General features: G+C 41.8%; 1 protein-coding gene across 2 annotated transcripts; it reads left to right on the top strand.

Annotated features, from left to right (window-relative positions):
- Window positions 1-1,839: 1,839 nt before the first annotated feature.
- CASP10 (caspase 10) lies at window positions 1,840-24,389 on the top strand. 2 transcript variants are annotated; one of them, XM_081143062.1, is made up of 8 exons: window positions 1,840-2,015; window positions 3,267-3,724; window positions 4,872-4,968; window positions 7,800-7,935; window positions 13,422-13,573; window positions 19,779-19,887; window positions 21,045-21,537; window positions 23,550-24,389. In XM_081143062.1, exons 2-8 carry the CDS (start codon window positions 3,378-3,380, stop codon window positions 23,704-23,706), a joined length of 1,491 nt encoding a protein of 496 aa, XP_080999188.1. In that variant the 5' UTR covers window positions 1,840-2,015; window positions 3,267-3,377; the 3' UTR covers window positions 23,707-24,389. The 2 variants fall into 2 exon arrangements, with proteins under 2 accessions (XP_080999188.1, XP_080999187.1); XM_081143061.1 differs by having other exon boundaries at window positions 1,859-2,015; window positions 3,371-3,724.
- The last annotated feature ends 597 nt before the right edge of the window (window positions 24,390-24,986 follow it).

Genomic DNA, 24,986 nt, shown 5'->3' with positions numbered 1-24,986 from the left:
GATGAGGTGCCATGGGTCTCCCTTTATATGCAGCCAGGTTGGTGGAGACTCAGATATGGCACCTGCCTGCTGGCTCTGTTGGGGGAGGGGGTCTCAGAAAAGGAACAACGACCTCTGTCAGTACTTATGTCTGGCAGAAAGCTCCATCTCCAGCTCCTGCCCTGGTGCTTTCAAGCTATTGCCCCAGTGCTGGAGCTCAGAGGGAGCAAGTCCAAGTAATTCTGTGAGTGGGTCCTTTGAGAGGAACTGCCTGGGACTCCATAAGCCCTCTGTCTCACTTAGCCAAAATCCCTCCTGGTTTTCAGTCAGAAGTTATGGGGACTTCTCTTCCTGGCACTGGAACCCTGGCTGGGAGGTTTGGTGTGAGGCTGAGACCCCCTGTTCCTCAGGGGGGACTTCTGTAGCAGCTGAGACATCCCTCCCAATTTTTATCCGTCACATGTGGGTGTGGGACCAGCCTTTTCTGCATCTCCACCTCTCCTACCAGTCTTGATGTCATTTCTTCTTTAAATGCGTAGTTACTGGATTTCATTTAGCTAGATTTCAGGCGGTTCTGAATGGTGATTTTCTGTATCTTATTTATAATTTTGATGTGGTAGTGGGAGAATGTGAGTACCACACTTACCTATGCTGCTATCTTGACCAGAAGCCCCATTTTAACCATTTTTAAGGGTACAATTGAGTGGCATTAAGTACATTTACACTGTTGTGCAACCATCACCGCTAGGGCTTGTCTTTCTTCAGGAAGTTCTCTGGATGATGCCTCGGATCTGGAAATGGCACTTTAACGCATTTGCTAATAAAGCATCATAAATTTTACCTTTTTTCAACAATAAAATATATTTCCAAGATTCTGTACTTCTCCCCAGAACTCAGCACATTTGAATTAGATGAGTTATAGTGTAGTGACTTAAAGCCAAACTTGCTGGTTGCGTTTTAGGTTTCCCACTAGCTCATTGTGTGAACTTGGGCAAATTACCTAACCTTTCTGGGTCTTTCTTTTTAAATTAAAAAACATATGTCTTTATTGAGTTCAGAGAGAGGAAGGGAGAGGGAGAGAGAGAGATAGAAACGTCAATGATGACAGAGTTATTGATCAGCTGCCTCCTGCATGCCCTCCACTGGGGATCGAGCCCACAACCCGGGCATGTGCCCTGACCAGGAGTCAAACCACGATCTCCTGGATCCTAGGTTGATGCTCAACTGCTGGGCCACACCAGCCGGGCTAGTTTCCATGTCTTAAAAGAGGGGTCATGGTAATAGTATTTATGTTAGAGACTTGAACTGATTGAACAAAGCATGCTTGGCGCATAGTGATTGTGATATAAGTGTTAGGTATTGTTTTTATTCTTAGGAATAATGTCTTCAAAGTCTCTTTCTTGCTGGACTGAATGTGCTGTAAGGATAGAGACTTCATCAGTTTTGTTTACTGTTATTTGAGTTCTTTGCAAATACCTCAAATTGGCTTATATTTCAGCTCCTCCTCCTCTTTCTTCTTTTTTGCTTTAATAAATATTTTTTGTTTATTTGTCAATGGAATTGTTGAGAAAAGGCTAAGATGAGTGACTACTGTTCATGAGTTTCTGGGTTTTAAGGCTTAAATGAATTTGGGGAAGGAGGTGGTTGGAAAAATGGACACTTTCCTTTATGACCAATGGAAGAGAGTGACCCCAGGGAAAGGCTGGACACTGAGGGCCTTCCAGGAGTTCATTTCCCAGGCTTCACCTGGGAAAATCCTGCCACCTACAGTGGGAAAGTTGTGTATGGTAGGAGGCGCTGTTGGTCAAGATTGTCCTAATGCCAGGAGAGCGACGTCAGCAGGGAGCTAATATAAAGCCCGAACTTCCAGTTTTTATTTGCATAGCCAATAACTCTTGAGCTTTTTTCCTGTGTAAATGGGAGCTTTCTTGAAGCCTGGAGCACACAGAGGATTCTAATTTCTTTAAAACGTCGTTTTTAGGCAATTTCCCCAAGAACCACTTACTTCCAGAGGATCAGTGAAAGCTGATTTGAAGGTATGTAATTAACACCTTTTCCCTGCTGCGGGTCTTACATTCCAGCATTTTCCCCTTGCTTCTTGTTTTCAGCAATGGCACCGTTTCTGCCTGGATTTATTAGCCTTCCCAGGGAAAATTAAAGTTTTAAAAGCCCCAGGAAGGCTCCGACACAGCCTTTTACTAGTAGAAATATGCTAGTCTACAAATAAGAAGTCTGACTTACCCACCAAAGCTAGAGATTCAGGATCTCCAGGAAACTTCAAAGCAAATGTCTGATGTGTTAGAATAGGAACATGTCTCTAAGAAAACCAATTAATTACTTGATTTCTAGTGTCACAGGGCTGCTGAAGGGGTGATCCCATTAAAATGACTTTTTTTGATTTCGTTTTTCTAATAATAAAAGTAATACGTGTCCGTTGCATAAGATTTGAGAAACTCAGACAGGAACCCAGGAGAAAATTTGTATTTTATATAATTACACCACCTAGATATAACCGCTCTTTGTTATTGATGTTTTGTTTTTGCTATGTACGCTTTCCTTTAGAAAGCAGCTGCTTCTTTCTAAATGGCCAAGTCTTGCGTAATGAAAATATCTACCTCATTTTTATATTTTGAGTAATGCTACATTGAAAAATTTTATCAATTTATTGCTCCTCTTATTAGTGTAGTTAATTGGTGACTTTTTATAACTGATTTGAGCAACCCTTGCCTAAAACCTCCCTTTATGTCTGGGGTCTAGGGTTATGGCTGCTTTTTCTGCGGGTTAGCAAAGCTACCTTGCTATCCTTGGGCTGGTAAGCACTTCAGAAATATAAAACCCCCCATTGCTTTGTTTCTAAAATATGGGGCATAAATCTAAGTGCTATTTCTGCCCTTTGGTGGGAATGACCTAAGAGCTCCAACCAGACCCTGGCCGAGTAGCTCAGATGTTCGAACATCTTCGCAATAGGCCAGGGTTGCTGGTTGAATCAGCCAGTGGGCGCATAAATAATCCACCTCTCTCTCTCGCTTCCTCCCTCTCCCTCTCTCTCTCTCAAAATCAATAAATAAAAAAATACATTTAAAAATAAAAGAGCGCCAACCATTTCGCTGCTTCTCTGGAGGACATTTTGATTTCACAGAAGTCAGGGAAAATGGGTTCCAAAGAAAGCTTCCCCCCGCAGACTTCCTAACGAGTTAACGCAGACGTGTGGGGGTCGAATTTTCTAGGCTGGTGACTTCTGAAAGAACCGCACAATAGTGTTTATTTCAGTAATTTTTACTTTTCAGCACTCGTGCCTGGAACACAGGCGGCTGAAGCCGGGAGACCGCCGGGGGAGCCAAGGTGCCGTGTCCTTCCTCTCCGACGCGCCCCACCTTTCTGCCTTTTTCAGACGGGCCATGTCATCTCAAGTTCAGAGTGGGATTTCCAATGCAGATAATAACGACACGGAGAACTTTCACAAAAGGCTTTGGAACATTGATTCCAACCTAGGAGATCTAGAGGTGGAAAAATTAAAGTTTCTCTGCCGAGACTTCATCCCCCACAAGAAGCTGGAGAGGTCCAGCGTGGCCTTGGACGTTTTTGATCATCTCATGACGGAGGATCTGCTGAGCAAGGAAGACCCCTTCCTCCTAGCGGAACTCCTCTACATCATGAAGCAGAACTCCCTGCTGAAGCACCTCAACTACACCAAACAGCAAGTAGAGAGTTTGCTGCCTACTCAGAAGAAGGTCTCTCCATTCAGGTGAGGAGGGGTCTGTAATCAAGACTGCAGGGATTTCCATTTAGGGTTCATTGAGGCCATTGGGCCTTGAAAGGAGACTGGGATTAAGATCTATTTGTTATCTGCCTCCTTGGATGTTATAGTGACCTATCAACACTAGGAGATTTCTCAGCTCTAGGTACTACTGAGATGAGAGGTTGGGACCCTCTGGGCCTGGCAGTAGCTTCCCTTAGTTCTGTATCTCACTGCCGAGGGAAGTCCACCTCGGTGTAGCAGGCCCACATTTTTCTTTCCCAGCCTCCATACCCTCAGACAGTTTTTCCTTCTGGATGTGTCTGCCTATATTCAGTGATCTGAGAAGAAAGGAATGCAAACTAAGCAACGTGAAAATAATGTCTCTTGGGTAGGGAAGGGTATAATTTATGCCATGTCCAGTTACATTTTTGGGGTTAGACACAGAGAGGTGAAATATAGACATCAGGCCTATCATGGTCAGATCTTAGAAAACACGGTTTTAAATTGTCCACTGACATAGTATCTGCAGAGACCTTCACAAGGAAGAGTGTTATTTTATCTAATCGCCTGGGCGATTATGTCTTTCAGGCCTTAACATTCAGACTGACTTCCAGAACCTGAGCTACCCTTGGGTCAGTGAGGGAATTCTGGAAATCATTATTTCTACTCTGCTGTTAAACAACTGAGGCATGATTATTAGTGTGTGAATGAAAGGTTCAGTTTTACTGGTAATGTATTACAATGACCACCCAGAAGTCGGGGTAATATCCTTCCTTTTTCACCAGTGGACTTTACATTGCCTGGCATCAGGTTCTCTCTGCCAAGGGCCTATAAAGTAAGCCTGAATTTCTACAATGGAGTTGAGAGATGCGAGACCAAAATTGTGTTTTATGCTTTCCTAGCACTGGGCTTGGAATCAGAAGGCCTGTCCCTACTGTTTACTATGTTATCTTAATTTAAGAGGTCACTTTGAAGCTCATTATATCTGTATTATTATATCTGTATCTTTTTTAGTGTTTGAATCTATAAAATGGGATTAATCACAGGGCTGTGATCATTTACATGAGAGAGAACATTTGTAGAAGCACTTGGTTTACTGTGCTGTCCTTTTCCTGTGTGAGGCTTCATTTGTCTCTTTGGGTGTATGTCTTAGAAAACTGCTCTACGAACTGTCAGAAAACATCGTCTCAGACACCTTAAAGAGCATGATCTTCCTTCTGAAGGAATCGTTCCCAAGAGTGGAGACAGTGGTGAGTGGGTCATATAGAATGGGGTCTTTGTGAGCATTGTCTTCATCTGTGTTTGGGAAGATGCTGGAAAGGATTTTCAAGAGGGTGTATTTCTTGCAGGAGATAGTACCATCAACTAGAATCCAGGTCAGATGGGCCTGGATTCTAGTGCTGGTTCTGCAACAAACTCCTCCACATGTGAGGCTAGTGATCGAAGATTTCTGAGTCTCGACCTTCTCATGTGCCAAATTTCCTTCCAAGACTGCTGGGAGGATTAGAGAAAATAATGTACATGAAGCATTAGCATAGGGCCTGTATTTGACATACAGTAACCATGTGGTAAATGGCTAACTGCTATTGGTACCCACTGTGTTTTATGATACAGAAATGTTCAGGGCACAATCAAGAAATGAGGAGGTGGGAAATAATGGCAGAGTGGGAACCAATCGTTCATTATCTACACTGATCGAGAGGTCTGAGGGAGCCCTGGATCATTCCCAGTGGACTTCGCAGTGTCTCCCATATAAGGTTTCTGTGAAAATCAAGTGAAATAAAGTTTGAAGATGTGCTTTGTAAAGGGCTATATAGGTGCTTTGAGCTAATAGTAATGTTTTTAATATTAATATAATGCTATTTGCTAATATTCTTACTATATTGGTCACATTTGCTAATATTCTTGCTATATTGGCAGGAAAGTAGCTGTATGTCTCTCTTCCAGGCCTCAAGACTTTTATATTTTTTTCTTTTGACTGCAATAGCAGCTTGTGACAAGCATGTTAGTTAATTTCTGAAGGGACCAATTTTCAAACTTTACCCTGTAACATGACTTTGTTTAATTTAACCTCTATTTTTATTATATCTGTATCTTTTTTTTCTTTCCCCATACTGAGAATCATGGTCCTCGTGTCATAGGTATTATAGAATTAGCCACATTATTATTTGTTTTCTTCTACATTACACAGAATGTCAGTATTAATACTTCTACCTCCAACATGATTATTTACAACAGTTGAAACATTTGTTTTGCATGTGCTATACCTATTATCCACCCCCCCTTTTTGTTGAAATACATCTACATTGTTAGAGTATATAGCCATTATATGCTGCACAATCGCTTTCTTTTTAAATTTTATTTATTTTATGTTTCCACTGTCTTTTAATCTTCATTTTGTTCTCTTTCTGCAATTAAATATATATGTGTGGAAACCTAGAACACCCTACAAAGGTCATTTTTCTATAGCAGAGCTTAGTAAGGCTGCATCATATATATGCACACACTCTAATGGACTCTTCTGCATCCTATGTTACTGCTCTGACTTCCCCCCTCTCTGCTGCCCAACTCCTTGAAAGAACAGCCTACGTGCACTCCCTTCCCCAACCCAGCTCCTGATCACGTTCCATCGCATTCCAGAATGGCTTCAGGTTTCATCACCCCAATGAAACTATTCTTGCTGAAGCCACTGCAAACATCCACATAAATAGATTTTAGTTTCTCATCATTTTCCCCGTATGGTTTTCTTTGCCTGGAATGTCCTTTCCATGTTGGCAGTGAAGGACTAGTCACTCTCCAAGACGCAATTCAAGTATCATCTCCCATGGGCAGCTTGGGTGAAGCATGCTGTGTCAAATAGATGACACATAAGGGAGTGGTATCACCATTTAAGACGCCTTCACCCACTTCCATTGAGTTTCGAAACTCACCAAATTACAATTCAGAAATGTTCTCAAATCCAGTGCCTCCCCCGCATTTCCACCACCAGCTTTAGACCAGGCCTTGACCTTCTCTTCGCTAGAGTATTTAATCTTTCTGCCAATATTTCCTCTCTAATCCATTCCTCCTCTAACCTATACCCAAGACTTCTATTTAAAAACAAATCTGGGATCCAGGCGATCAGGGTTCGATTCCCGGTCAGGGCACATGCCTGGGTTGTGGGCTTGATCAATGACTCTCTCATCATTGATGTTTCTATCTCTCTCTCTCCCTCTCCTTTCCTCTCTCTGAAATCAATAAAGATATATTTAAAAAAAAAATAAAAAATAAAAAAATAAAGTAAAAACAAATCTGTTCTTAAAAACTACCACTGGTGCTCCTTGACCCATGGGACACTTGCCCAAGCTTCTCACATGATGTGTGTTTTCTTTCACCGTCTGATATCAGCCCATTGTTCCAGCCATGGCCTAGCTCTCGCCCACGGTTTGTACTCAAAGCCTTCTTCTCAGTATCCCAAACACACTGTCCCCTTTCAACTGTTCAACCATTCAACATGTCTACAGACCTCTTCCCCTGATCCCACCCTGCTGATAGTGTTCAGATGTTCACTTTCTGAGTATTTTCTCTTTTCTGGGGGTTCTAATATAATTTTGTTCATCTATATTTTTTCATAACCAGCTTAATATATTGGGAAGCCCTAATCATTGAAAAGATTGTGTGCCTTCTATCCCATATGTAATTCAATACTAAAATAACACTAGCCAATCTTCAGTTTTTCCCAGGAGTACTTGAGATTTTTCTTTTGCATATATATATATATATATATATATATATATATATATGTATATGTATATGTATATGTAGATGCAGATGCAGATGCAGATGCAGATGTATGTGTATATATTTCTTTTACATATATATATGTATATGTATATATTTGATATCTGGTATTAATATAGATTGTATAGAGATTTACTTGGTTATGCCTCTTCCCCCACGCCATGGGGGAAGTCCTCTGGGATAAACAACCTACCTGATTCCTCAGTGTAAAGCCTGGTGCCTAGTGGCACATAGGCGGTGTTTAACGAATGAATGGATGATCAGTAGGCAAGAAAATGTGACTCCATTGATTCTCTTGCAGACTTCTCTAAGTTTCCTGGAACATCTGGAGAAACAAGGTCAAATAGATGCAGATAATCTAACGTTACTGGAGAATCTCTGCACAACCGTTGCACCCAGTCTTATGAGAAAGATAGAAAAATATAAACAAGAGAAAGGTAAACAACTTACGCTCACTTGCTTGCCCCAGGCCCTGGGAGTTCTTAAACTAATTGGTCATGTGTGGTGTTTACCCATCGCTCTGATAAGCGTCTCTCGGGAAAGCCAGACTTCTCCTGAGTTTGCTCATTCCGCTCATTTATTGAATGCATACTTCGTACTAGACACAGTTAGTTTTAGAAGCTCCTTTTAGGAACTTATATTCGAGTGGGAGAAAGCAGTTTTAAACAAATATCTTTTTCTCATTCTTATATGGGAGTGAGAGTAGATGGGTTAGAATGAAATAACAAAAAAGGAGGCAGGATAGCATAGGGATTATGCTATGGAGTCAGATTGCCAGGACACCATTTATTCGTGGTGCAGTGGCTCTTCCTTAGCATTTTTATGCCTCACTTTCCCTATCTATAAAATAGGGATAACCATAGCACTCTCCTCATGGGTTGTTGTGTCCTTTTTTGAGGATATGAATTTTGTAATCCCTATAAAATGCATGCCTGGCACAGAGTAAAGTTTTCAATACATGCTGCTATGAATATGTTTGTCAGAGAGGAAAGTCATGAAAACTTTCATAATGTATTCTCAGAAATTACTACCAGAGAAGAAATTTATTATTATTATTTTAGTCTGTCTTGTAAAGGTAGTATTACTGTGGTATTATACAGAGGTAATAGTACAGGGCAGAAATCAAACCGGCTGCCTCACCATGTATCGATATGCTAAAATTTGTGTCTTTCTGAGTCTCTTTGTCCACTGTTAAACAAGAGCTATGGATAACAACTCATGAGTATATTCCTGAAGCTTTTATACCACACCCATATTTTAGTTCAGTAACTCAATCTAGTGTGCAAATTTCTCTGGTTAAAAATGAAACTAGCCAAAAGGAAATTCCTCTCTAAGAATGCTACAAATACAAAATGAACTTTGGAACAAAATATATTGTTGTTAAATTGATAAAACCTCAAACCATAACTAAAGCAATGAATAAATGTATAGTTTAATAAAAGTTATGAAGAATAAAAACAAGCCTTCTACCCATCATGGTATCAAGTGAGAAATAAAAAGCAGGAAGTTGCTATTGAAAGTATATTTGGAATTCTCACTTGAACTCTGATCACTGAGGTTTTGTTTTCTAATCACATTGCCATTTTCCTGTAAGGTAACCCACACAGGGTAAACACAGGGCAGGTGAGCAGATTACTTTGGATATTGGAACTCTGCAGTAGTCATTCTAGTTTTTATGTAGTAAATTCCTCCATGAGTCTTGAGAACTGAGCTTTATATCAGAAGAAGAATTCTCATTTTGATTTTTCTTTTCTACAACCTACCTGCTGTGTGATATCCTTTGTGTGTTGAAATAAAAACTCTTGTTTTCTTCTAATATCACACCAACACTTCTGGATCACTTCTGATCCCAGATGTGTGGGTTTTTCCACTCAAAACAATTGTCTGCAGACACCAACTGGGTGTCCTACATTTAACTTAATTTTGACACTAACCAGAGTTAGCACAGACCCTAACTAAATTAGTTAAGTTCTCAGGTCCCCAAGACTAACCCCCCCAGATGCCAATTGTAAGTAGTGGGTCCCCAGAGTACCCACAACATCTTTCCAATTTGGGTACAGACCGATGGTTCTCATGATTCCCTCCTCGTGTTCAGTGATTTGCTAGAATGGCCCCAGAACTCAGGAAAACAGTTTCCTTACTAGATTACTGTTTTATTATAAAATAAACAGCTGAGTGGAATAGATGCATAGGGTATGGTATGGGGGAAGGAACATGGAGCCTTCAGGCTTTCTCCAGACAGTTCACCCTTCCCACACCTCCACGTGTTCACCAACCTGGAAGCCCTTCAGTCAGGGTTTTTATGGAGGTCTCAAATGTAGGCATGACTGATTAAATTATTGACCTTTACGATGAATTCAACCTCCAGCCCCCCTCTCATTCCTGGAGGTCTGAGGGTAAGTTCCTCCAGTCACATGGTTGGTTCTCCTGGCAACTAGCCCCCGTCCTGAGGCTATTCAGGAGCCCCAACCACCAGCCATCTATTAGGCATATAAAAGACACATCACTTCAGAGACTCTAAGGACTTTAGGAGCTGTGTGCCAGCAAAGAGAGCAGAGACCAAATATATACTTATTATTATATTATAGGTGTCAATTAATATTTTAATAGTGACTTTCTACAGTCCTAAGAGTTTGGGCTTAGTTCTGCCATTTAGGATGAAGGACTGAAGGGCTGAAAAAATAGTAGGTATGCAGACTTTAAATTTTCTGTGAGTGTGATCCAAGGACAAAGTCCATTGTATCTGATTAGGACAGAACCTCTATTTAAGAACCACCAGGGTAACTTTCTCAGTTTTCTTGAGCTTTGGTGTGTTTTAGTATTTTAAATTCATTATTAAAAATATGTATAATAATTATAATAAAATTAAATAAAAATTAAATAATGACAACAATACAGAAGATAGAAGGTAAAAGTCTCTCTCTTCTTCTTCCTTCACTGACAACCCATACCCCAGAGATAACCACTGTTTGGAGCATATTTTTGTAGCTTTTCTTCTAATAGAGACAATTGGGGTGTGTGTGTGTGTGTGTGTGTGTGTGTGTGTGTGAAGATTAATATATATTTAAGTAAGTAAGAGCATGCTAATCATATTCTATAACTTACTTTATTCTTACCTAATATATCTGACATTTTCCCATAGGTATAGCTCATTTTTATTAATGGTTCCATAGAAACACATTTTATATATATAACATATTTATTTAATTACCACTTTTAAAAGCTGTGGTATATTTATTCAATGGAATACTATGAGGCTATAAAAAAAGAAGGACCTCTTACCCTTTGCAACAGCATGGATGAACCTGGAGAGTATTATGCTAAGTGAAATAAACCAGTCAGAGAAAGACAAATACCATATGATCTCACTAATATGTGGAATCTAATTAACAAAATAAACTGATGAACAAAATGGATACATGACTGGCTGGTGCCTGAGGGGGTGACTGGATAAAGAAGGTGATTAGCTAAAGAGTGTTATACCCCATGAACTTAGACAATAGTGTGGTGAAGGCCAAGGGAGGGGGAAGTGGGGTTGGGTGGAGGTAGGCAAAGTGTGGGGGGCAAGAGGGACACCTGCAATAATGTGAACATTAAAAATTTTTAATAAAAATATATTAAAGACTAAATATCTACCTCAAAAATGGGTTTTCTTTCTCTCTCTCCCTTCTTTCCCCTTCCTTCCTTCTTTTTTTTTCTTTCTGTTATTATAGTCTGAGTTCTGGTTTTGACGCTTGAGGTAATAATGCTTTCGTAATCTATAGTTGGCAATTATCTGACACATTAAGCACCATATGTTCTGAAATGGTATTTAGTAAAGTACATTAACAAATCTTAAGAACTAACAAAATTATTAAAATGATAAACACAAAACAAGAAATAAAATAGAATAAGTGCCATCATCCACTCTGACCTATGTTTTGACCTTACACTTAAAATTATTTTTCCATAAATAGCAGTAACTGTAGCCATTTGCCAGATACAGAATAAGTGATACAGCAAATAAAAGCAGCAAGAAAATCACAGCTTAATTTTAATAACTTTTGCTTATGATGACTTTCTGTGATCTGGAACCTTTGTTTTATACAAAATTGGAGTTCTTACAGTCCTTGTTCACTTTCAGGTTGCTACCCATTTCCATAAAAGTCTGGTCTGGTATATCCCAGAGGTAGCTTTCTCTCTCTCTCTCTCTCTCTCTTTTTGTATATATATGTTTTTATTGATTTTAGAGAGAGAAAGGGAGAGAGGGAGAGAGAGATAGAAACCTCAATGATAGATTCATTAATGGGTTGTCTCTTGCAAACCCCCTAATGAGGAGCCTGAAACCCGGGCATGTACCCTAACTGGGAATCAAACCGTGACCTCCTGGTTCATAGGTTGACACTCAAACACTGAGCCACGCCAGCCAGGCGAGGTAGCTTTCTATTTACTTATTTATTTATTTATTTATTTATTTATTTATTTATGTATTTATTTATTTACTTATTTATTATGTATTTATTATTTTTGTAGCTTTCTTTTAAAAGAACGATTCTTTCTTCTCTTTTCTTCCAGTTTCATTGTGTCTTCTTGGTAAACTCTTTTAAGGCCTCAAATTTAGCCTGCACCTCTCTTTCAGTTTCTTCCACTATGGCTTCTTTCTCCTTTACTTGCTGCACAAACATCTGCTTCATTTCTTCTCCCTTCCTTTCACATTCCCTATCAAATTTGTCTTTTGGCTTCATAGGTCCCTGAAGATCCAAAGATACTGTCCTGATTGGTCAGAATAGAAGCGCTCTGGTCAGAGCTGCGCAGCTCCGATTGGATGGGGAACGCCTCCGTCCTACTGGTTGAATTAGGATTCCAGAAAACCTTTGTCAGGGCTTGTTCAGGTGGCAGAAACAGACGCAGGCAGGCGGGTTAGTGCCAGGCTTCTCTGCATAGTGCAGCTTGGGTGAGGCCCCTGTGCAGAAATGGCTACTAGGTTCTGCTTTTCTTTTTTTTTAAATTTGAGCCCAGTTAGCCAACAGGGGCCCTTCTTCCTCCTCAGTGTCCACATTCTTACAACAGTAAATGGCAAGTGCCCTTCACTGAAGCCTTGATTTTAGCAATAGCTTCATCGTCTGTTGGCAATGGTATATCTGGATGCCATGGCTGACCAATTCACTCATGAGCTCAATCTTAAACTTCTGTAATTCAGTATTAGAAATTATATCTGCTTTGGCAATCAGTGGTGTCATGTTCACCTTGTTGTCAAGGCTCTTCAGGGTTAAGAAATCAAGTGTCTTCAGAGAGAGTGGCCTGTTGGTGAGATGAAGCAGAGGCACGCGTGGCTATGAGAACCGGTAGTTAAAGAGAGAACGCTTAATCTTCAGCTCTTCTTCTTCTTTTTTTTAAATATATCTTTATTGATTTCAGAGATAGGAAAGGAGAGGGAAAGAGAGAGATAGAAACATCAATGATGAGAGAGTCATTTACCAAGCCCGCAACCGGGCATGTGCCCTGACCGGGAATCGAACCCTGATTGCCTGGATTCTAGGTCGACGCTCAACCGCTGAGCCACGCCTGGCCGGGCTCAACTCTTCTTAGAGATAGGCCTCAAAATGAGCATCTATGTAGTCACTATTGGTTGGTAGGTCTCTTTGTTTATTTGGTCACCAAATCTCATTGTATTCACAATGGCCAATTTTAATCGAATATTACTTTCTTGGAGTTCATATGTCTGAGCTTTAAGTCTAACGTGGGTAAAATGTGAGGATTCATGGTCTTCAAAATTAGTCTAATGTATCCATCAGCATTGATTTTCCAATTCCAGTCTCCCCAACAGAGAGAATATTAAAACAGAAACCTTGCTGGATGGATCTATTGACCAGCTAATCAAGCAAACTTAAAACCAACATAGCCAGACATAGTTAAAACAAAGAATATTTTCTCATTTTTGCAGAAGCTGAGCAAAGAAAGCCGAGGACCAGCGAAGTGGCAGCCTCAGCCCCTGCCCCTAAGTGGTGTGTCCCAGCTGTGGAGGGAGCCAAGGGGCGCCAGGAGAAAGAACTACTTTCTGGTTCAGACATTAAGCAAATCCGTCAAGCCTTACAGGTAGGTCATTGGTGTGTTGGTAAATGTTTAACCATCAGCTCTGCTCTCTACCCCAGCCCCCGAGAGAGAGAGAGAGAGAGAGAGAGAGAGAGAGAGAGAGGGGCTGATTTCCATGGCTTTCAATTTACCAATATATCAACTGTACTGCAGAATTTTTGAAACTCTAACAATGCTCTCAGTAGCTGGCTTGAGACGACTCCCGCACGCTGCCGTGTTGCACTGTGCCATCTGCTCTTCTCTGTGGGGCTCAGTCTGGGCTGGCTTCATGGGCATACAGCCTGTGCAGTCACAGACAGCCCATGCTTTTTTAATGCTTAACTGTCACTGTTTAGAAATTCTTTTTCTTTTTTTTTTTTTTAAATCCTCACCCAAGGATATGTTTTCATTGATTTTAGAGAGAGAGGAAGGGAGAGGGGGGAGAGAGAGAAACATCGATCGGTTGTTGCCTCCCATACATGCCCTGACAGCAGATCAAACCTGCAGCCTAGGTGTGTGCCCTGACCAGGAACTGAACCTGCGTGTACAGGACGATGGCCGACACTCCAACCAACTGAGCCACAGTGGCCAGGGCTGTTTTGAAATTCTTAATGTGTTGCACCGAGCCCCACAAATTATGTAGCTAGACCTCCCCACAGGACAAGAACTGAGTTTCTGTAGTGCCCAGCAATGGAAGGGTGTGCAGAGGGGGAAACACTGGGAGAAACTGCAGTCTGTTGTTTACAACATGATTAAGATCCTTGGTAGACATTTGGCATTCTTCTCTGGGATTTGTTTCTTTCCTGCAGACTTGGGCAGTTCTATTTTGCCAGCCTCTGTCAGCATCAGTGAAGTTAGCTTGGCCTTGGAAAGTTCTGTTTTTGTTTTAAATTGTGGGAAAATACAAATAACATAAACTTTATCATCTTAACCATTTAAAATTTAAAAATATATATATATCTTTATTGATTTCAGAGAGAGGAAAGGAGAGGGAGAGAGAGAGATAGAAACATCAATGATGAGAGAGTCAGTGATCGGCTGCCTCCTGCACACCCCCGACTGGGGATCGAGCCCGCAACCCGGGCATGTGCCCTGACCGGAAATCGAACCCCGATCACCTGGATCCTAGGTTGACACTCAACCGCTGAGCTGTGCCCGACCGGGCTTAACCATTTTTAAATGTGCAGTTCAATACTGTTAAGTACATTGACATGGTTGTGTAACCAATCTCCAGAACTCTTTTTATTTTGCAAAACTGAAACTCTATCCATTACACAATAGCTGCCCATTCCCCCTCCCACAAGCTCCTGGCAAACGCCATTCTAGTTCCTGTCTCTATGAGTTTGACTACTCTAGGTACCTCATGAGAAGTGGAGTCATACAATATTTGCCTTTTTGTGACTGGCTTATTTCTTTTAGTATAATGTCCTCAAGGTTCATCTATGTCAGAATTTCCCCCCTTTTAACAGCTGAAAAATATTCCATTGTATGAATATCCCACATTTTGATTATCCATTCATCCATTGGTGGGTACTTGGGTTGCTCCCACCTTTGGGCTACTGTGAATTTTGCTGCTATGAACATAGTACAAATTATCTCTTCAAGACCCTGCTTTCAGTTCTTTTGGGTATTTACCCAGAAGTGGAATTGCTGGATCTTAGGATAATGCTGTGTGTCATTCTTTTGAGGAGCCACCATACTGTTTTTCACAGCAGCTGCATCATTTCTACCAAAAATATGCAAAGGCTCTAATTTCTCCACATCTTTGCCAATACTTATTTTCCTGGTTTTTGATAGTAGCCACCCAGATGGGCGTGAGGTGGTAGTCTCATGGTGGTTTGGATTTTCATTGCATCACTAATGATTAGTGATGTTGGGCATCCTTTCATATGCTTGTTGGCCATGTGTATGGCTTATTTGGAAAAACAGGTTGTTTTTAAATTGGGTTGTTTGTGGAAGTTTTATTTTTTATTCTTAAAAATTCTTTCAATAGAGTTCCAGCCAATAAGATGGTTGTAAGTAAACATGATACTCAGAACCTCCCACAACCACATCAAAATTACAACTAAATTATAGAACAACCATCATTCAGAATGTCTGAAATCTAGCTGAACAGAAGTCCTATAAATAAGAATATATAGAAGGAGCCACGTTGAGACTGGTAGGAGGGGTAGAGGACATGGAACAGGCTGGTCCCACTTCCACATGTGATGCTTAAAAATTGGGAGGGATAGCTCAACTGTGGAGGTCCCCCCTAAAGAGCTATGGGTCCCCATCCCACACCAGGCACCCCAGCCCAGGGTTCCAGCACTGGGAAGACAAGTACCCATAACTTTCAGCTGTGAAAACTAGCAAGATTGTGTTTGAGTGGGACTAAGGGCTCCTGGAGTCCCAGGGGTTCTGCTTTTCACGGGCCCGAGCACTGACTTACTCAGACTCACTTGCTCTGAGTATTCTTGCCACTGTGTCTTTGTGAACCTTCCCCTTTGGAAGAATGGACTTGGTTCTCTTGTCACCTGCCAGTGACTTTTTCTATGGCTGGAGATCAGGTATCTTTCCTTTTCTGTATCAAGTCAATTTTTTAAAACAGTTTACTTTTCACGTTTATTATAAGGGATACAACTCAAGAACATCCATATGGAAGAGATTTATATGGCAAGATCTGAGAGCTGGGAATGGCAGGGAGCTTCCATGCCTTCTCGGGCACATCACCTCAGTGTGTTCACCGACCCATCAAGCCTAGATTTTCAACTCTCTTCCTTCATTTCCTGTTTTGTCAACAGGAAGGGGACCTGGCAGGATAAGCCTGCAAGGAGTAATGGTAGATGTTCCCACCCCCCTTTTTAAAACTTGGACCAGTATGGCAGAAATAGATATATTTGATATATACCGAGTTATTCAGTGTGACTTGGGAGAAGGTTTGTAAGTTAGTGGGGAGTTCATTCCTTATCTCAGTTCAGAGCAAGCCACTGAGTGCATGGATGACCCGAGGCTTTTCTTTCAGAGGAGGAAAAGGTGGTTTCTACTCTGAAAGCCTGGCATAGCAGCTTCTGGGGAATGCAGGCAACCCTGCCGAGTGGGTCGTCCTCTGGTGGGGCGGTGGGGGCGCCCCTGGCGGGACAGGCACCAGGCTAGCAGTGACAGAACAGAATGCGAAGTCTGCAGGAATGTCTGCTGCAGTGTGTCTCCAGGTGCTGCCTGCAGAGGGCCAGAGGCCAGAGGGAGGCACTTGGCAATGGTGTGTTTATTTCTTTGAAACCTTGCCCAGAAACCATAACCCCAGGAAAATGTTTCACAATCTTTCATTGGGCTAACCTGCCTGTGAACAAACAGGTTTTTGGTGTAGTCTCTCTGAGATGTGAAAAGTTGGTCAGATTCAATTCCTCATTTTTTCCCCTGCAAATTTATTTATTTATTTTTAATTTATCTTTATTGTTGAAAGTATTACAGGTGTTCCCCTTTTCCCCCATTGACCCCTTCTACCCTGCGCTCGCCCCCTGCCTCAGGCTTTCACCACACTATTGTCCGTGTCCATGAGTTGTGCATATATGCATTTAACTTCTTTGGTTAATCTCTCCCACCTACCACCTTCCCTCTGACATTCGTCAGTCTGATCCATGCTTCTATGTCACTGAATCTGTTCTGTTCATCAGTTTATTATGCTCTTTAGATTCTACATATAATGAGATCATGTGATATTTGCCTTTCTCTGCCTGGCTTATTTCACTTAGCATAATATTCTCCAGGTCCATCCATGCTGTCCCAAAGGGTACGAGATCCTTCTTCTTTACAGCTGCGTAGTATCCCATGGTGTGAATGTCCCACAGCTTTTTATCCACTCATCTACTGATGGGCACTTGGGCTGTTTCCAGATCTTAGCTATTGTAAATTGCGCTGCTATGAACATAGGGGTGCATATATTCTTTCTGATTAGTGTTTCAGGATTCTTAGGATATATTCCTAGAAGTGGGATCACTGGGTCAAAAGGCAGCTCCACTTTTAATTTTTTGAGGAACCTCCATACTGCTTTCCATAGTGGCTGCTCCAGTCTGCATTCCCACCAGCAGTGTACTAGGGTTCCCCTTTCTCCACACCCTCGCCAGCACATGTCGTTTGTTGATTTGTTGATGGTGGCCATTGTGACAGGTGTGAAGTGGTACCTCATGGTGGTTTTAATTTGCATCTCTCTGATATTAGTGACTTTGAACATTTTTTCACATGTCTCTTGGCCATCTGTATGTCCTCTTTGGAGAAGTGTCTATTTAGGTCCTTCGCCCACTTCTTAATTGGGTTGTTTGTCTTCCTTTTGTTAGGTTGTAGGAATTCTTTGTACACTTTGGAAATTAGCCCCTTATTAGACGTATTCTTGGAAAATATGTTCTCCCATACCTTGGGTTCCCTTTGTATTTTGAGGCTGTTTTCTTTTGCTGTGCAGAAGCTTTTTAGTTTGATGTAGTCCCATATGTTTATTTTTCCCTTTGTTTCTCTTGCCCTAGGAGATGTATCAGTGAAAAGTCCACTACATGAGATGTCTATGACTTTACTGCTTATGTTTTCTTCCAGGATTTTTATGGTTTCTTGACTTATACTTAAGTCTTTTTATCCATTTTGAATTTATTCTTTTGTATGCAGTAAGTAGGTGATCTAGTTTCATTTTTTTTCATGTACCTGTCCAATTTTCCCGCCATTCATTGAAGGCACTGTCTTTATTCCATTGTATGCTCTTGCCTCCTTTGTCAAATATTAATTGACCATAATGGCGTGGGTCAATTTCTGGGGTCTCTGTTCTGTTCCATTGATCTATATATATGTCTGTTGTTGTACCAATACAAGGTTGTTTTGATTTTTTCCTGCAAATTTAAATTTCAGAGTTCAACACACTCCACTTACCTAGGAATCTTCTTCTGCTTAACTGGGAGGTTAATGGTATGATGCTGGTGAGAGTTCATCATAATTGAGTACTTGTAATGTGCCAGGCACTGTTCTAAGAGCTTTCTAGGGCTTATCTCATTTAATTCTCCAATCACATTATCACTTACTGATGAGGAAACCGAGACCCAAGAGGTCTAGTACTTTGCTGAAAGTCATGTGGCTAGAAAGTAATAGAGCTGGAATTTGAACCCGGCAGTCTAACCCCAGAGCTCACCCTCTGAAAACCTGGCTGTTACACTGTGTAGCTACTGGAGCTCAGGCTTCACTTCTTTGAAAAGTAAACAAGTTTCTTTCAGTATTGCAATCCTGGGGTTTCAAAGTTTAGACATGGCTTCCCTGGAACCCTGTCTTCTCCCAAGGTGAGGAGGAATGTACAGGTGCTTTGTATGACTGCAGCTTGGGTCCTTTTTGGTGTGTTTTCTGGTCTGGGGGACACTGCACTTGCTCAGCCTGAACTGAGCACCCAGGACTGATCCTTAGCCATAGTTAATAATTAACTTAGGCCTGAGAGGCAAAGGCAGAGCTTTCTGGATTCTACTCAAGTCTTGCTGGTGAGAGAAAAGTTTCAAGAGACATTTTCCTGTTACTGTCATGTGACAAATAACACATCATTGGCTTCCTCCCTCTGATGAATTCTTATTTAGAAAAACCAGGGAATTGGCAGAAATCCTTCAAAATACTGCAATTCTCAGCCAGTGGATGACTAAGTAATCCCAGGGCTATGGACTAGTTTTTGTCCTTCCAGGGTTGGGTGTTTGGGCCTTTTTATCCCCTCTTTCTTCTCCTTGGTACCTGCCCAGCCTCTCTCTAGCCAGGGACAGATAAATGCTGATTCTTGGGTAGAGTGTAAGAACATCTAAGTGTTTGGGGAAAGATATTTGAAGAATATGAGTACTTCTCTTTCTAGGTGACCAAGTAACCCTGGTCTCTATGGAGATGTTGGGACCATCTGCTTACGGTCTAACTTCTGAAACCAGAACAAAGGTGTGGGCAGTTTCTTCAGGGCGTCTCCAACTGGGGTCCAGCCTTAGTGACTTTGAGGGCTCAGAGTTCTTTGTGACTGTCTTGGTTCTTCTTCCTCTCTGTGATTATCTCTGTCCTTCCTACCTTTTTCTATAACCATCAGAAGTGTGCTGACCTTTGGCTATGGAAGGGATACTATTGATAATTCACTAGGGAGGGGACACACTTGATAATTCTCTGCCTTTGGTACTGATAAATGGAGTCATTGGTTAGACACATTAAACTCTTAAAGTGAGGGTTCCCTATAAGTGGCTCTATCTCTTCTTCTTTCAAGGAGGAAACCGTGTACAGGATGGATCGTAAACATAGAGGCTACTGTGTTGTTATCAACAACCACAACTTTACCTCACTGTCAGAAAGACATGGGACCAATAAAGATGCTGGTAAGAAAGGCTGTAAGAGTATATCAAATGCAATTTGAGGCTCTTAAAATCATCTTGTATCTTCTTTTTTTTCTGTAATTTTTATCTTCCATTTAAATGTAAGGATGATATTATAAATGTTTCTAAGCTTCTTGTATACCCCTAGTATTTTAGTCTATCCAGGCTGCTGTATCAAACTACCAAAACTGTGTGGGTTGTAAACAACAAACCTTCGTTTCTCACAGTTCTGAGGGCCAGGAAGTCTAAGATCAAGGCTCTGGTATTTCAGGGTCTGGTGAGAGTCTGTTTCCTAGATGGCCATCTTCTCGCTGTAACCTCATTTGGTAGAAGGAGCAAGAGAGCTCTCTGGGGACTCTTTAGGGGCTCAACCGTCATGGCCTAAGCACCTCCCAAAGGCCCCACTTTCTAATACCCATATCTTGAGGGTTAGGATTTCAACATATGAATTTTGGGGACACATAAACTCTCAGACCATAACACATGGGGTGCCACCAACATGCTTAAAGAGTGCAAAGGGCCCTGACCAGTGTGGCTCAGCGGTTAGAGCATCGGCCCTCCCACCAAAGGGTCTCAGGTTAGATTCCTGGTCAAGGGTACATACCTGGGTTGCAGATTCCCTCCCTGGGAGGCCACCAATCAATGTATCTCTCTCATGTCGATGTTTCTTTTTCTCTCTCTCTCCTCTCCCTTCTTCCCTCCTTTCCTTTCTCTCTCTCTAAAAGTCAATGGAAAAAATGTCCTCAGGTGAGGATTAACCAAAAAAACAAGGGTGAAAAGGATCCCTGACCACATATGATTCTGCAGTTTGGGGGCGAGCATGCTGGGTCAGCATGAGAAAACCTGCGTTTGAGCTCTGACTCTACCACCAGCCAGGACTGTGACCATGGGAGAGTCACAGGACCTCAGCTCCCTCATCCTTAAAACAGAATGAACTCTGGCCTCTGCTCACGCTCAGGTCCATTGTGATAGCACTGTGGGTACCATAAAAAGGCAGGTTAATTATAAAATTTTATTGTTATGAAAGTAAAAAAATAATCCAAAGCTTCAGGCTATTTGCTGTGCAGTTTTTATAACTATTAGCAGTGTTTGACCCATTTCTTTTATTTCATTTCACCCAATTTTCATTATTTTATTTTATTTTATTTTATTTTTAACAGAGTGCCTGAAGCATGTGTTTCAGTGGCTTGGGTTCACCGTAGACGTGCATGTTGATGTGACTAAAAAATGCCTGGAGGAGGTTCTGCAAAAATATAAGAGTCATCCAGACCATGCTGACGGAGACTGCTTTGTGTTCTGTGTTCTGACTCATGGGAAATTTGGAGCTATCTACTCTTCAGATGAGGCCCTCATTCCCATTCGGGAAATCATGTCTCACTTCACAGCTCAGCAGTGCCCTGGTCTGGCTAACAAACCCAAACTCTTTTTCATCCAGGCCTGTCAAGGTGAAGAGATACAATCTTCTGTAGTCATTGAAGCAGATGCTGTAAATCCTGAGTCAGTGCACCTTCCCCTTCAGGACAGTGTTCCTGTTGAAGCAGATTTCCTTCTTGGTCTGGCCACTGTCCCTGGCTACGTATCCTTTCGTCATAAGACAGAAGGGAGCTGGTATATTCAGTCTCTGTATAATTATTTGAAGGACTGGGTCCCAAGGTAAGAGTTTCACATTTTTCTTTCCACCTACCTGTTTATCCATCTATCTATCCACCTGCCTGTTCATCTCCTGCCTTTGCTCTTTCCTTCTGTGTGTGCCACATGCTTCTTACCTGGCACCCTGGAAATGGGCCTTCACCAAGGTTCTGCCTTGGACCTCCTTCTCTGCTGCCTCCTTATAAGCCCTCTTGGCAGTTTTAGCTATACCTGGAGGCCACTGACATCGCCATGAAAATGTCTTCCAAATTGCCATCTCTGAGTTTCTGGAGGGGTAGCTTCATTCAATTTTATATCCTCAGCACCTGACATAGTGTCTGATATATTGTTGGATTGCTAACTATTTGCTGGACCAATGAATGAATGACCATGTCAACCTCATTCTGAAGAGCGGTCTTGCACATTTTTTGCACAGCCTGCCAGACATCTTACTTTTGTGTTGCCCTTGGACTTCACTCATATCCCATCTGAACAGTCCTGAATTCATCTTTTCAGTCCTCTCCAGGAGCTCCTACTCCTGAATCCCATCCCTAGAAATGGCCACAATGTTCTTCTGGGAGTTTGATTGGAGCCTTGAGTTATCCAAGCTTTTTCCTCTTTTTAACCAACCTCTCCATCCCCACCATAGCCATCAAAGACCAATGTTCTATGGCTTCAGAGATGAGACAATATTTATCAAGGGGAGACTATGTGCCTGCTACGCTGGGTGCTGAGCTGGGGGGTAGGGGGATGGTTATGAGAGACAAAAGAGACAAAAATCCCTTCTCCATGGAGCTTACAGTCCAGTGAGAGGGAGACATATAATAAAAATGTAAGTAACTGAATATTTACATTAATAAGGTAATTTCAGGAAGTGATACCTGCTATGAAGAAAACAAAAGAGGACAGTGATACAGAGAGTGGGGCAAGGAGCTACTTGTAAAGGCTTCTTGGTAGAGGTGATAGTTGAAGTGTGACTGAAGGATGAGAAGGAGAAGTCAGCTACAGGAAGGTTTCTGGACAGAGGAAGCAGCGAGTGTGAGGCAGGATGGAAGGACTAGGACCCAGGCAGGGCCTGCATCCCGCCTGAAAAACGGCAATGGTGATGCCAAGGAGGAGGAGTAATACTGATACGACTAAAAGTGAAGGTCAGTGGAATATTGTAGCCAGTGTTCAAGTGCTTTACATAAATGACCTCATTTAATTCTCACGGCGATCCCTAAAATGAGCATTATTATGGTCATTTTAAAGCCGAGAAGACTGAAGCATAGGAAAGTAAGTAACCTGCTTAAGACCCTATAATCAGGGAGTGGTAGGGCTATGATTCAAACTTGAGTCTGTCTCAAGAGCCCATGCTTTGCTTTCAAGGATATGTATTGCTCACCCCTGGAACATTCATTCTATAAATGCCACACACCCTGCAAGCCCAGGCTCAAATGTTGCCTCCTCTATGGAGACTTCTCTTCTAGAAGTTCTTTCTCCTCCGAACTTTGACCTTTTCATAGGGCGTTGATCACTTTCTGCCTTGTATTATAATTTTGTGTGTATGTTATCCTTGGTACGTTTTATATCTGCATTTTAAGTTTTAAGATCAGGGATTGTATCATATCTATCTTTGTATCCCTCTCCAAACCAAGAATAGAGAAGACATTATTAATAGTAGGCTCTCTTTCTTCATCTCTGTCACCTGCCTATTTATTATTTCCAACTATCTGTCATCTGTCTGTCTACCAGCTTGAAGGAAGAACATGGAAAAATAATTATATGTAAAATTCCTTTATGGACTATGTACACTGAAATGCAAGGCATACTTATTATAATGCTCTTAAACACTGAATGTAGAATTGAAAATTTTATATAATCTAGCATTTATTTTTTTCAATTTCAGAAGTATTTCTTTATATTTGGCAGGATTCCAGTTAGAATCTGGATATGTTAGGCTAAGAAGAAGCCACATGATTTATAGTCTTATTTCTAAGACTTGGTACCTGATTTCTGTCTCCTGATTGAAAATATATTTTCTTCTCTGCCTGTAGACATGAAGACATCTTATCCATCCTCACTGCTGTCAATGATGATGTGAGTAGACGAGGTGGAACAAAGAAACAGATCCCTCAACCTGTTTTCACACTACGTAGAAAAGTCATATTCCCTGTGCCACGGGAAGAACTTTCATTAGAGAGTTTTCTTTGACTCTTAGACTTGAAAGGAAACTTCTCTTCCAACGTCCCACCAGCATGGGAATTACTGACAGATGGTGAGCTGGCCTTCATCTGTCATTCTAGTAATAAGAAATGCTCTATTTTCTGACACAGTAAATTCTGTTATTTCTTTCCCCTTTTTAATAAGTCTAAATGTTACAAAACTTTTTTTTTTTATTGGTGCCTTGGATTATAGTCTTGGTTTTAGCTGTGCACCCTGAGAAAAAAGTAATTGGCTTTGGTTTGTGTATCTGTGAAGTAAAAGGTAGGACCAGGAGTCTTTCAAGGTTCCCTTCTACACGACCACTCCTTGTTATAAGGGGCCACTCCTGTGTCCCCTCTGCATGGCCGCCTTTTAGACATTGGCTGGTGACGAGATCACGGTTCCCTGACTCTCCCTCTATTTTTCCCTTCCAAGGGGAAAATCTGAGTTACGCCGTGTTCGTTTCCCGCTTTAGTGTTAAGGAATCTGTTCCTACAGAACTGTTTTTCCTGCGTTGGGAACTGGGCTGGCCCTAGGAAGATGACGGCTGAGTGTAATAAGAGACACACATTCAGCTACTCTGGGAGCAGAAACTTGACATCCTGCTGCTGCTCCCATGGTGCTCAGAACCTTTCAGACGCTGGTGACAGGACACTCCACTCAAACGGGTGAAAGCGTGGTGCTGGCTTCCTGCGGTGCAGCGTCTGTCTCGTGGCCAGGGGCCCTCGGGGTTGACAGTGGCGCTGTGCTGACTGCAGTCAACAGCCCCACCCCGTCACTGACACACTCTGGAAGACAGAGCAGCTCGAGGGACTGAAGCTGCCCACAGGGATTGCCGCCCTCTCCTCAGCCAGAGAGGCGTCTGGCTATGCCATGTGGCTAGGGTGGCTCTGTAGGGGAGCCTTGAAACTCTTAAAATCAAGGTCTGGAGCATTTTTATGTATGTGAACTCTTCAGTTTCAAGGGGGACTTTTATAAAGAGGGAGATCGAAAGTGCTGTGGTTACGGCCTTCATTTATAGGTGAAGCCGAGGCCCAAGGGGGCAGGGCAGTTTGCTACAGCCTTCCAGCCCGGTACTGTTTACGATACTATCTCCTGTGTAAGTGAGCTGGGCTGTCACGGGACATAACAGGACCTTGTGAACATCTCCTTGGATATGCAGATGCTCATGAAATATGTCAGGGAATGAAGACAATTCTCATTGGTGCTTGATTTTATAATTATTTATTTGCAAGTCAGATTCATTTATGATGAACTTTCTACTAGAAATAGTCATAAGAACCTTGCTG

This window comes from Miniopterus schreibersii (assembly GCF_964146895.1).
Source record: "Miniopterus schreibersii genome assembly, chromosome: 7".
NCBI classification, from domain to species: domain Eukaryota; kingdom Metazoa; phylum Chordata; class Mammalia; order Chiroptera; family Miniopteridae; genus Miniopterus; species Miniopterus schreibersii.
This window is presented reverse-complemented; position numbering and strand designations above follow the sequence as displayed.